The 12533-nt window shown below is 37.7% G+C and overlaps 1 protein-coding gene across 2 annotated transcripts in view; it reads right to left on the minus strand.

Annotated features, from left to right (window-relative positions):
- ACTL6A (actin like 6A) overlaps positions 1-12533 on the minus strand; it is a 33230-nt gene that overhangs the window by 9987 nt on the left and 10710 nt on the right. For both annotated transcript variants that reach the window (XM_044771122.2, XM_014838350.3), the window contains exons 4-11: positions 12004-12104; positions 11031-11128; positions 6122-6216; positions 5707-5813; positions 5520-5609; positions 4062-4123; positions 3642-3756; positions 3406-3486 (exon numbers count right to left, since the gene is read on the minus strand). In XM_044771122.2, the coding sequence (XP_044627057.1) occupies positions 3406-3486; positions 3642-3756; positions 4062-4123; positions 5520-5609; positions 5707-5813; positions 6122-6216; positions 11031-11128; positions 12004-12104 (749 nt within the window). The remainder of the gene's footprint in view (positions 1-3405; positions 3487-3641; positions 3757-4061; positions 4124-5519; positions 5610-5706; positions 5814-6121; positions 6217-11030; positions 11129-12003; positions 12105-12533) is intronic.

Here is a 12533-nt window from a genome sequence, read left to right on the forward strand (position 1 = left end):
CCCAAAAAGGAAAAGTCCAGGACCAGATAGCTTCTCTGGAGAATTCTACCAAACATTCAAAGAAGACTTAATATGTATCCTTCTCAAACTATTCCAAAAAATTGAGGAAGCTGAAACACTTCCTAACACACTCTATGAGGGCAACATCACTCTGCTACCAAAGCCAGACAAAGACAATACAAAGAACGAAAATTATAGGCCAATATCGGTGAACATAGATGCAAAAATCCTCAACAAAATATTGGCAAACCGAATATAGCAATGTATTATTACATTAATTTATAATTAACTTTTTAAAGATCATACATCATGACCAAGTGGGATTTATACCAGGGACACAGGGATGGTTCAACATCTGCAAATCAATCGACGTGATACACCATATTAACAAAATGAGAAACAAAAACCACATGATCATCTCAATAGACAATGAGAAAGCATTTGACAAGATCCAACATCCATTTATGATAAAAACGCTCAATAAAATGGATATAGAAGGAAAGCACCTCAACATAATAAAGGCCATACATGACAAACCCACAGCCAACAACATTCTCAATGGGGAAAAACTGAAAGCCATCCCTCTGAGAACAGGAACAAGACAAAGGTATCCACTCCGACCATTCTTATTCAACACAGTACTGGTTGTTTTGGCCAGAGCAATTAAGAAAAAGAAATAAAAGGAATCCAAATAGGCAATGAAGGAGTGAAACCCTCGCTGTTTGCAGACAACATGATTTTATATATAGAAAACCCTAAAGAATCCATCAGAAAGCTCTTAGAAATAGTCAACAACTACAGAAAAGTTGCAGGGTACAAAATCAACTTATACAAATGAGTTGCACTTCTATCCACTAATAACAAACAGAAAGACAACTCAAGAATAAAATCCCATTTAGAACTGCAACAAAAAGAATAAAATATCTAGGAAAAATTTAACCAAGGAGGGGAAAGACCTATACAATGAAAACTATTAAGACATTATTGAAAGAAATCGATGATGACATAAAGAAATTGAAAGATATTCCATGCACATGGATTGGAAGAATACACACAGTTAAAATGTCCATACTACCTAAAGCAATCTACAGATTCAATGCAATCTAATCAGAATCTCAAGGACATTCTTCACAGAAATCAAACAAAAAATCCTAAAATTCATATGGGGCAACAAAAGACCCTGAATAGCTAAAGCAATCATGAGAAAAAAGAACAAAGCTGGAGGCATCACAATCCCTGACTTCAAAACATTCTACAAAGCTATAGTAATCAAAACAGCATGGTACAAAAAATGCACACACATCAATGGAACAGAATTGAATGCCCAGAAATAAAATCACACATCCTCAGACCGCTAATCTTTAAGAAAGGAGCCAAGAACATATAATGAAGAAAGGAAAGTCTCTTCAATAAATGGTTTTGGGAAAACTGGACAGTCACACGCAAAAGAACGAAACTAGACCATTATCTTATTCCACACACAAAAATTAACTCAAAATGGATCAAAGACTTGAAGGTAAGATCTGAAACCATAAAACTCCTAGAAGAAAATATAGGCAGTATACTCTTTGACATGGGTCTTACAAGGATCTTTTCAAACACCACTCCTACTCAGACAAGGGAAATAAAAGAAAAAATAAACAAGTGGGACTTTATCAGACTAAAGAGCTTCTACAAGGCATAGGAAACCAGGATCAAATTGAAAAGACGAACTGCCAACTGGGAGAAAATATTTGCAAATAATATATCCAACAAGGGGTTAATCTCCATAACATATAAAGAAGTCACACAACTGAACAACAAAAAAACAAACAACCCAATCGAAAAATGGGCTGAGGATATGAACAGACATTTTCCCAAAAAAGATATACAGGTGGCCAATAGGCACATGAAAAGATGTTCAACATCACTAATCATTAAGGAAATGCAAATGAAAACCAGACTAAGATATCACCTTACACCTGTTAGAATTGGTATAATCACCAAGACAAAAAAACAACAAATGTTGGAGAAGTTGTGGAGAAAAGGGAACCCTCATACATTGCCGGTGGGAAGGCAAACTGCGGCAGCTACTATAGAAAACAGTATGGAGATTTCTAAAAAAATTAAAAATAGGGGCTGGCCTGGTGGCTTCATGGTTAAGTTCACAGACTCCGCTTTGGTGGCCTGGGGTTCACTGGTTTGGATCCTGGGTATGGACCTGCACACCACTCATCAAGCCATGCTGTGACAGCATCCCACATAGAAAGTAGAGGAAGACTGGCACAGATGTTAGCTCAGCAAGAGTCTTCCTCAAGCAAAAAGGGAAGATTGGCAACAGATGTTAGCTCAGGGCCAATCTTCCTCACCAAAAAAAAAAAAAAAAAAGTTAAAAATAGAAATACCATATGACCCAGCTACCCTACTACTGGGTATTTATCCAAAGAACTTGAAATCAACAATTCAAAGAGATTTATGCACCCCTATGTTCACTGCAGCATTATTCACAATAGCCAAGATGTGGAAGCAACCCAAGTGCCCGTGGACTGATGACTGGATAAAGATGTGGTGTAGATATACATATATATACACACACAATCAAATACTACTCAGTCATAAAAAGAAAGACAAAATCGACCCATTCACAACAACATGGATGGACCCTGAGGGTATTATGTTAAGTGAAAGAAGCCAGACAGAGACAGACAAACAGCATACGATTTCGCTCATATGTGGAAGATAAACACACAAAGAGAGCAGTTTAGTGGCTACCAGGGGAAGGGGACTGGGAGGTGGGGACAAGGGGTAAAGGGGCATATTTACATGGTGACTGACAATAATGTACAACTGAAACTTCACAATGTTATAAACTATTATGACCTCAATGAAAAATTAAAAAAATAAAAACCACAGAGAAAAACAGTATGAACGTAAGAAGATCATCTAAACTAAATCCATGTAAAAGTTACATGATTTAAACTACATCTTTCTGAAAAATAAAAGAAGTAAAGCTGCACTACATGCTGGAAACATCACCAATTATACATATTTTTGTTTGTTACATTTTAAGAAATCTCTAGAATAGCACTGTCCAAAAGCACCCTCTGTGATGATGGAAACATTCTATCACTGTCATACAGTAGCTAGTAGCTACACATATAATGTGGCCAGTGCAACTGAAGAACTGAATTTAAAATTTTTATTCATTTTAATTTAAATTGCCACCCGTGACCAACAGTACACACTGGACACCATAGCTCCTGAGTTCCACATTTTTCCTTTTCTAGTACTTCATCTTTTTACATATTCTGTTATAAAATGGACTCCAAAGTCAATGGCCAAAGTTGCCAACTTAAAGAATGATTTGGGGGCATTTCACTGCCCTAAAAGATACCTTTATAACATCAACAGGAGACTGGCACTTACTGGTCTGATATCAATATCACACATTCCGACACTCGTGGTGACAACATGACTGACCCCCAGCATCGTATTTCCTGACAATCCCTACAACAACATAGAAACAAGTGGTCACACAGAAGAACTGCAAGCAATAAAGCACCTCCAAAAACATTTATTTGGTCTTATTTAGGTTTTATAATTACACAAGATCTTTACATACACAGGAAAAGCCAAACTAATCATGAAATGAGCTTTCATACCTTTACATTGGAAGGGTCGAATAATCCTTCAGGAATCTTTAGCCGTTCTGCCCCAAAGTCACAGTTGTAGCCATTGGGGAATTCATAATGAACAGTTGGCATCTGGGCGGCTACTCTGAAAACGTGTTAAACAACATTAAACAAGAGACAAAAACAATTCTCTTCAAACTTATAAACTACTAAGGAATCATCAATTTGTAAGAAAGCAGAGTGAGAATATTTTATTTCCTTTTAAAATCTTATTCAGTATTTCTTAACATAACTTTTTACCTTTAGACCAGTTAAGCATATTCTATGATTTTTTTTAACAAATCAATCTTCCCCCATTTATGAAGTACACACGGTTTTTTAAAAGATTCGTATAAAGGTTTTAACGAGCTATTAAACTGTAAGTCTTGGAGACAAAATAAGAGAACATACTGTTCATCATAAGTTGAATCAGATACTTGAAGTACTGAAGCTTGAAAATCCTGGATAACACACTAGAGACAAAAAAATTTAAGAAACACAGTTAGAGATTTGTCTTTGCAATCTATACTTTGGTAACATTATCCTTAAAATACTTTTCTTAATGAAACGGAACCACGTTCCCGGATGGCTAAGTCATTTCAAGGGTATAAATCTACCCTGTAAGGACTCTGAGTATCAAGGAACCCAATTCTAAACATGTATATTACAAGCTAAATTTTTTTTTTTAAAAAAGACTGGCACCTGAGCTAACGTCTGTTGCCAATCTTCTTCTTCTTTTTTTCTTTCTTCTTCTCCCCAAAGCCCCCCAGTACACAGCTGTATATTTTAGTTGTGGGTCCTTCTAGTTGTGGCATGTGGGACACCACCTCAGCATGGCCTAACGAGTGGTGCCATGTCCGCGCCCAGAATCTGAAACGATGAAACCCTGGGCCGCCAAAGCGGAGCGCGTGAACCTAACCCCTCGGCCATGGGGCCGGCCCCAGAAGCTAAATTTTATAACATTTAAATTACAACAGTTATGGAACAACAATGAACTAAAAACAATTGGGATGTCCTGTATCAAAGTCCTGCATGACAAAACCGGTTTCAGAACACTGTTTTGTCCTTCAACATAAGCTTAGGCTGAGAAGCAAGATTTCATTATCTGAATCTATACACACATCCATATACACTGCATCTCCTGTAACTTTTAATGACTGCACATAGTATAAAACAGTTTAAAAACCTGCTGTGAAATACATATGACCTCTGGGCTGCTAAGGAAAAATCTTGTCTAATATCTAGGCAAAATTATCAATCATCTTCACAATTCTTCTTTGTACCAAACACCCACAAAAAATCTTTACCTTTAGGTGCAAAAAAATGTCAGTTAGGATATATCCCGGCCATAGTGAATTACGGCTTTTATATCCTTTTACCGTTGGAAATGAATGCATATCTGTGGCGTCAGAAGTTGCTTTACTAACTGCTCCCCCCGTCAGTAAGTCATAGCTCAGAGATGGATTTTTAGGAAAGAGATCCTCTTGTTGGCTCCTTGCTATGAATAATAACATTTTTTATATGGCTGACTGATGTTAGGGAAGAGAACATAACTGAGTCATACTAGCAGAACTCTAAAGACTAAAACCATTTTCTTAGCCAAAAAACATACAGAATAGCATAAAGCTTGTTTTTACCCCCAAACCAAAGTTCTTTCCAGGTCTTACCATAGTAACGCAAATGAGTATCTAGTAGTTTGTTAAGATACTTGTTTGGCAAGTATAAAAAGCACCCTTCCCCCCAAAAAGCTATTAACTTTGTTTGTAAAATATCATTAAAAATGTAAAGTTTGAAAATACAAAGTGCTCATGATCTATTCAAAGACTTATGACATATAACACTTTCATCAAGAGAGTGAGGGTTACTCACGTTACACATGTAATTGTGCCAGGACCTTGTAACCTGTGGCAACTTCTCTTTTCTTTTCCAGTTTGCTGGAGATCCTTCACGGACAGCTTCCTGAGTACCAAGAACATGAGCTAGGTTAACAGAGTTCACGGCATGAGGGTGGGGAGTTGGAAATAAATTCCAAAAAGAAAACTTAATCATCACTTACTTTTGATGCAATCATATATGGAGGAATCAGTTCTATATTCATTTCTTGGAAGAGTTCTCTGCACTGCATAGTAATAAAGTCTCCAGCAAGAGGGGATTTCACAATGCCTATGAAACAGATTAAACAAGGCTAAGAGAGCATTGAATCCAAACTCTTTGGGACAAATTTCCCCTGTGTATTTAGAGATGAGTAATTTTTTTCAAGGAGAATTAAGTGAACTATCCCTCAAAGTATGAATGAAGCCATGCATCAGTTTTAAATATAATTACACACTAAAGATTAAAAAAACACCCTTAAAAAAGACATTATTTGGAAACTGACATGCTTTGACAGTCTAAATCATTGCTTTATTTCATTATGTGTGTCCCCATGACAGCTAACATCTTCTCAGCGCACCCAGGTTAAATACATTTACCTTGCTGAAGGACATAGCCATCGTGAACTGGAATCGCAGTGGTGTGAGTGGCTCCACTGTCCAAAATAAGCCCAGTAGAACGACCATTAGCAAATCTAGTTTCAAGTATTAAGGAAAAGAAAGTTTCAAGGCTCCTAAAATAACATTTATTGTAAAGGGAAGGTTTTATTTAGGCTTTTTTAAACAAGTGCATTATGGCTTAAAGTATGTTAAGTAATGTAGAAATCAAAATTGGTATCAGATAATAACTCTGCCTAAAAACAAATGACAACAGGCAGGACTTCCAGAAGGGCGACATGAGGAACTCAGGGAAACCTTTATCCTGGAGAGACATCTGATAAGCCGGTCAAAATTAGCACAATCACTCAAAGTCTCCGGAGATAGGTCAAGGGGCTTACAACAAACTGAGAAGCATTTAACACAATCCACGGAAGCTTGGTAAGAACAGCTGGAGGCTGTGGCATTTGAGCTAGGAATCAAAACCATTCTCACATCAGATTAAAGAAGAACCATTTCATCAGCTTGGCAGCTGACTGGCAGTTCCCATCTCCCTCAACTCAATGGGAAGAGCTATTCCAGGTATATTCAACAGCCAGTGAATACTGGCAGATCTCACTTTCCACAGTTCTGTACTGCAGAAGGCCTGTATCACGTGAACATCATAAACTCACATTGACGAGTAGAGCCATTCACTGGGTCATCAAATACTTGCTGAGCATCTGTAATGTGCCTAGTGACGAGTCTTAATAAAGGAGCGAAGAGGAAAGGCAGGTCTGGCACTAGCATTCCCTAAGTACAGAAGACACAGAAAGGTGAACCAGAATTGTGTCAGCCCTGAAGGATAGCCCATCAAGTGAAGCAGAGATCAGTAGAGCTGTACAAAGAACAGCTCAGGACGCCCTGGGGGATGTAAAGGAGAGACCACCTAGGCAACCTCTGGGCAACCCAGGTGTAAGCGGGCGAGGGGGACACGGGAGAGTAGGAACATGTGGAAAGTCAGGGAAGTGCAAGCAGAGCCTGAAAGAAGAATGAAGGAAAGAATGCGGACGGTGATTCTGGTTTAAAGCAGACTGGCAATTAACAAAGATTATGAGAGCTCGAGTGTGAAGAACAGGCAAGGCAAGAGGAAGAGCTGCAGCAATCCCGCAAACAGCTTGCACCTAATGCAGCGGCAGTGGACAGAGAGGCCTTGATGACTGACTCAAGGATTAAAGAGAACCATTTCTGTTCTGGGCAACTGGGAGTAAGATGATACGCAGAAGAAGGAATAAACTCCTTCTCATAGAAGGAAGAGAAGATAAATTCAGTTTTGGACATGAGTTTAAAGTGCTTAAAGAGACAACTAATAGAAAAAGTTCTAGTAGGCAGATGGACGTGGGCCTGGAGCTCACAAGAAAGATGTGGGATACAGATACAGATTTGGACTTTGTCAGTGTATAACTGGTATCTGAAGCCAGGGAAACGTTAACCCAGAAAGAGAGATGTCAAGAGAGATGAAGTGCTAAGGGCAGGAAACCAAGGAATGGGTAGGGATGCTCAGAGGGAAGAAGACTGAGAAGAAATGGCCAGAAAGACAGGTTAGGGATCTACTGCTGCTACTACTGGTACTCTACTGACCTCCAGTCAACTGTACACATCAACATTACTTTTACCTCTATTAGCACAAAGTGATACCAGACTAAAAAGTGGCATAAAGGTATGTGAAACCTCCTATAGATAGCAATGATAAAACCTGGACAAATCATTTAAAATGACCATTCTAAGATACTAGAAAGTGTTCAAAAGGAGTCAAAATTCAGCCAAAATTTACTCTCGTAAAACTGCAACTAGAAGGGGTAAGAAGCACAAGTTCATAGCTTCCGTGCCGGAAAGTGCTCCCCAGCTCCACAGCGATCGCTGAGGAAAGCAGTGGTCGAAAACTGCAACTTCCCGACCTTGAGTGAACAAAGGAAGGAGTTCAGGGCTGGACAGTTAAGTTGGAAGAAACCCTGGAAGTAAGAGAACCACAGCAGAGGTGAAACTCAAATCTAAGTATAAAATCTACTCAGATCTCTGGCTAACCTCTAAACTGTTCAAGTGCAGGACTTCAAGGGGCCCAACATGAGTGCAGAGAGAACAGAGAGTAATCCACTCATGAAAAACAGAGCTGCACCAGTGAGTTCTGTAATTTTGCTGCCTTCCTAACTGAATGCATTCTCCAACAGAATACAGCTCGGACAGCAGACAGCTGAAGCGTTCCTTACTAGCTTGAGGCGCAGAGCCTGAGGCTGGCAGATAGGAGAACCCAGCTGTCAAGTAAGTCAGATAAAACAATGCTACTCTTCCAATATTTTTGTCTTGGAAAATATAGCTACCTTTTGTTAGTAGTTTTAACATTAATGGGTCTGTTTTTGTTATCTCTAAAGGAACTAACAAGTAAATGTTAAAAGAATTCTTCGCTTTAATTTCACAAACAATAATATTGATAGATATAACCCACATAAACAAAAGCTCTTTGGAGTCCTCAGTAATTTTCACAAGTGTAAAGGAGTCCTGAGGCCATAATGTTTGAGAAGTCAAAACAAATTTTAGAGGAATACTAAGACGTCATTTTGCTTTCACTGTCATTCTCTCACGAGTGTACAGGGGAGTTTTCCAGAGGCCATGTCATGTGTGATACACAATAGCCTGAATGCAAAAGCCAGACACAAGAATCCAATTTCTGCTATGAAGTCCGACATTAAAGAGATTTGAAAAAATGGAAAACGATGCCACTCTTCTATTAATTTTTTGGTTTTGGAAAACACAGCTACTTTTCATTAAAGTATTTTATTTATATTAACATATAATTGATTTATTATTAATTACTTAAAATAATAATAAGCAAATATAATTTTTAACCTTGCTTTAATTTCTTTTTACTTTTTAAAAATTGGCACCTGAGCTAACAACTGTTGCCAATCACCTTTTTTGTTTTTCTGCTTTTTCTTCCAAAATCCCCCCAGTACACAGTTGCATTTTTTTTTTATTTTTAGTTGTGGGTCCTTCTAGTTGTGGCATGTGGGACACCTCCTCAGCATGGCCTGATGAGTGGTGCCATGTCCGCGCCCAGGATCCAAACCACTGAAACCCAGGGCCATGGAACCAGAGCGTGCAAACTTAACCACTCGGCCACGGGGCCGGCCCCTGTTTTAATTTCTAATGTGGTAAATACTGCCAGATATAATCCACATAAATAAAAGCTCTGGGTATAGAAACCTTGAGAGCTGCTGGGCTAGAACAACATAAAAGTCAGCAAAATTCAGAAATGTGGGAAATTCTACAAGACAAACAATCTACTTCCCTTAACAAATAAATTACAAGAGAAAAAAAGGTGGGGGGAGTTGAATATACAGATCAAGAGAGACACATCAAACAAATACAACATATGACCCTTGTTGTTTGGGTGGTAATTCAAATATGCTAAATTGTTTACAAAAAAGAAGAAATTGTGGGTACATCTTTTTTTTGTAGAGACACACGCTAAAGTTTCTATGGATAAAACTATATAACGTCTGGGATTTGCTTCAAAATTATGGTGGGAATGGGATGTTATAACTAATACACCTGAGCTATGTGTTGAAAATTGCTGAACCGGGGTGACAGACACAAGGAGGTTCAATGTAATATTCTACCTTCTTCTGTGTTAGAAATTTTCTATAACAGAAAGTTATAAAATAAAACAATGCCCAATTCTGTTTACACACTCCTTGTTAGGAAGCAGCCAACCACACCTAGGTTCAAATCCAGGACTGCCATTTTCAAATTGTGGACTTGGACCAGTTTGCTTATGTTGACTCCGTTTCTTGACAGGGTTATGATGAAAATTAAATGAGAATGCACACACTAAGCCTGTTAGTACTTTCCATCCTCTATGCAAAAACCTGCAATGGTTCTCTACAGTCTAAAGTTTAAATTTTTAAAATCTAACATGCGAGGCCTCTATAGTCTGACCTAAACCTATTTTCACAACTCCTTCTGAAGTCGAACATAAATCTTCACCTATAAACTAAGTCACTGAAATGCACACTTACACTTTCCACCTCCACACTCTTGCTGCAGTGATCTCTAAGACACAGCACTATAGATGGTGTCAGCTTACAGTTACCCCAGTGATTCTCATAGATATATATACTTAAATATTACAGCAATCCAGGGAGCTACACACGATAAATGAGGAAAAAGTGAAGCTCAGGTTTTAAGTACCTAAGTCAAGATCACACAGTTGGTAAGCGCTGCAACTTCAACTCTAAATATAGGGCTCCTTCCCCTACATGATACAACTAAACTCTATTTTCTTTATAAAGTTTGTCAGGCTACCACATCTCCCTGCTCAACTACCACAACTGCGAAACAAGAAGTTCAGATTAATCGTGTACTTCTACGTGACTTTTACCAATGTTATTCTGAAGTACTATTCAAATGTTATTTAGCTTTTAACAAGATTATATTACAAATTCTTTGAGATCAGGACACAATATTTCCTTGTCTGCCCCCTAATATGCTTGCACTAAATATGCGGTCATTAAATCTTAAATGAATTTATAGCCAATTTCCACTTTTCTATGGTATTGGAGGAGAAGACAGAGATGGCAACCTCTGAACTGGCTTAAACACTGCCTTCTATTTACATTCCCCCTGTAAAAACAAAATTTTTAAAAACCCTGTTAAAAGCAGGATTTGAGTGTTTCCTTCCTATTTCCCTCTCACATCTTCTGGTATCTCAGTCCCAGTAAGAAATACTACAAGACAGATAGCTAAAAAGCAAGAGATAAAAAGCCCCAAACTTCTGAACAAGCAAGAATTGGCTGCTGTCTTCCTACTCGGGCGTCACCTTTAGTGGCACCACATTTACTGCTGAGGAAAAGCTGAGTGTCACTTTCAAGGATACGCGGTCAAGACTGCAGTTTTGCAAAGGAAGAACGCAGGGATGTTGTAGTGCTCAAACATTAACTCCGTCAGTTTCTCTCTCTTTGCTCTCGTATTCCACTAGAGAAGAGGGCAAAAGAAATGCAAGTTATGTATCGGTTAAAAACTAAAATGTTGATTACCTCAAGATTCATACAGCACTATACTAACAAAAATGTAAAACATAAAAAACAGCATAAAATACCATGGAAGACAATCTTCATAATATTTATTTCTATTTATTTGTAAATAAATTTAACAAATAAGTTAAATATAAAAATTTATTACTTAAGTAAAACTGCTGCTATAAATTCTAGAAATTACAGACTTTTCAAAGTATAGGGAAATCAAGATTCTTATAAACATAAAGTATTATTAAATCTTAACAGTGAATCCAGTAATCAAAATCCTAAATATGAATGTTAAACCACCAAATTCTCCCACTTACAGTTGGTACTTATAAAAGAAACTAGAGGTTAGAAACAACAAAGAAATATTGATAATTGATAATCTTTATGGTAGCCTCCCAGATCCTTCTGACTCTGTACCCAGCGTACTTCAGAGGAGAATCTGGTGTAGTAATTTCTAGCCCTAGTTAAACATTTGACTTCTCCCCTGGAGACTGAGTATAAAAGCAGATATACATTGCCCTTGGAGCATAAGGGACAATTCACAAACCAAAGTGGGAAGCAGCCCAAGAAAATCAAATGTTAAATAAACCCCTGGAAAAAATAAATAAATAACCACCAGAACCCATTAGGGTGCTTTGTTATTGTTCTTTGAATATTTTAATTATTGAAATAACAAAAGTTATAACAGTATTTAAAAACTAATCCCTGTTTCCCTAATTTTCAAAATTCAAAACACGAATTTCTATGCCTCTTTAAAGAAAAAGAAAACATTCTTCAAATGAGTTTAAAACCTAGAGAAACTTCGAAAAAGCGTCTTTGTCTCACCGGTGCTTCTGACATGAGAACAGGATGCAGGCTGGCTTCTGACTTGACATGCATTTTGTAGGTATGATCCAAAATAGCCTGGAAACTATCCCAGTCTTCAACTAGAATATAAGATCAGCACCTTGAAAACAATGCTCAGTTGAAGATGAACACAGCATCTTTTGAGAGACTGTTTCCATGATCTAGCATTAATACTTTAATATACAGAACCTACTTATTTTACAGATCTTCTTCATAACGGAGTATTTATGTAGACGTCATCTATGTCTTCTAGATATAGAACCTCCTTGTGGTTCCTCCAGCCCCAACATTATCACAAGCCCTACACCTGTCCCAAATGTAACCAGTGTATCTATAGACCTAAAATACCAAATAAATATTATTCAGTAAGTACTTATTAGAGGCCCAATAAGCAAAAGAATGGTAAGGGGAAATAGAAAAGAATTGTATGATCTAGACCGAACATTCAAAAAGCTTACAATCTACCTAAAAAAAGGAGATTAAAAGACACACAAAAAAATGCAGAGACT

This window comes from Equus asinus, chromosome 5 (genome assembly GCF_041296235.1).
Source record: "Equus asinus isolate D_3611 breed Donkey chromosome 5, EquAss-T2T_v2, whole genome shotgun sequence".
Lineage (NCBI taxonomy): Eukaryota > Metazoa > Chordata > Mammalia > Perissodactyla > Equidae > Equus > Equus asinus.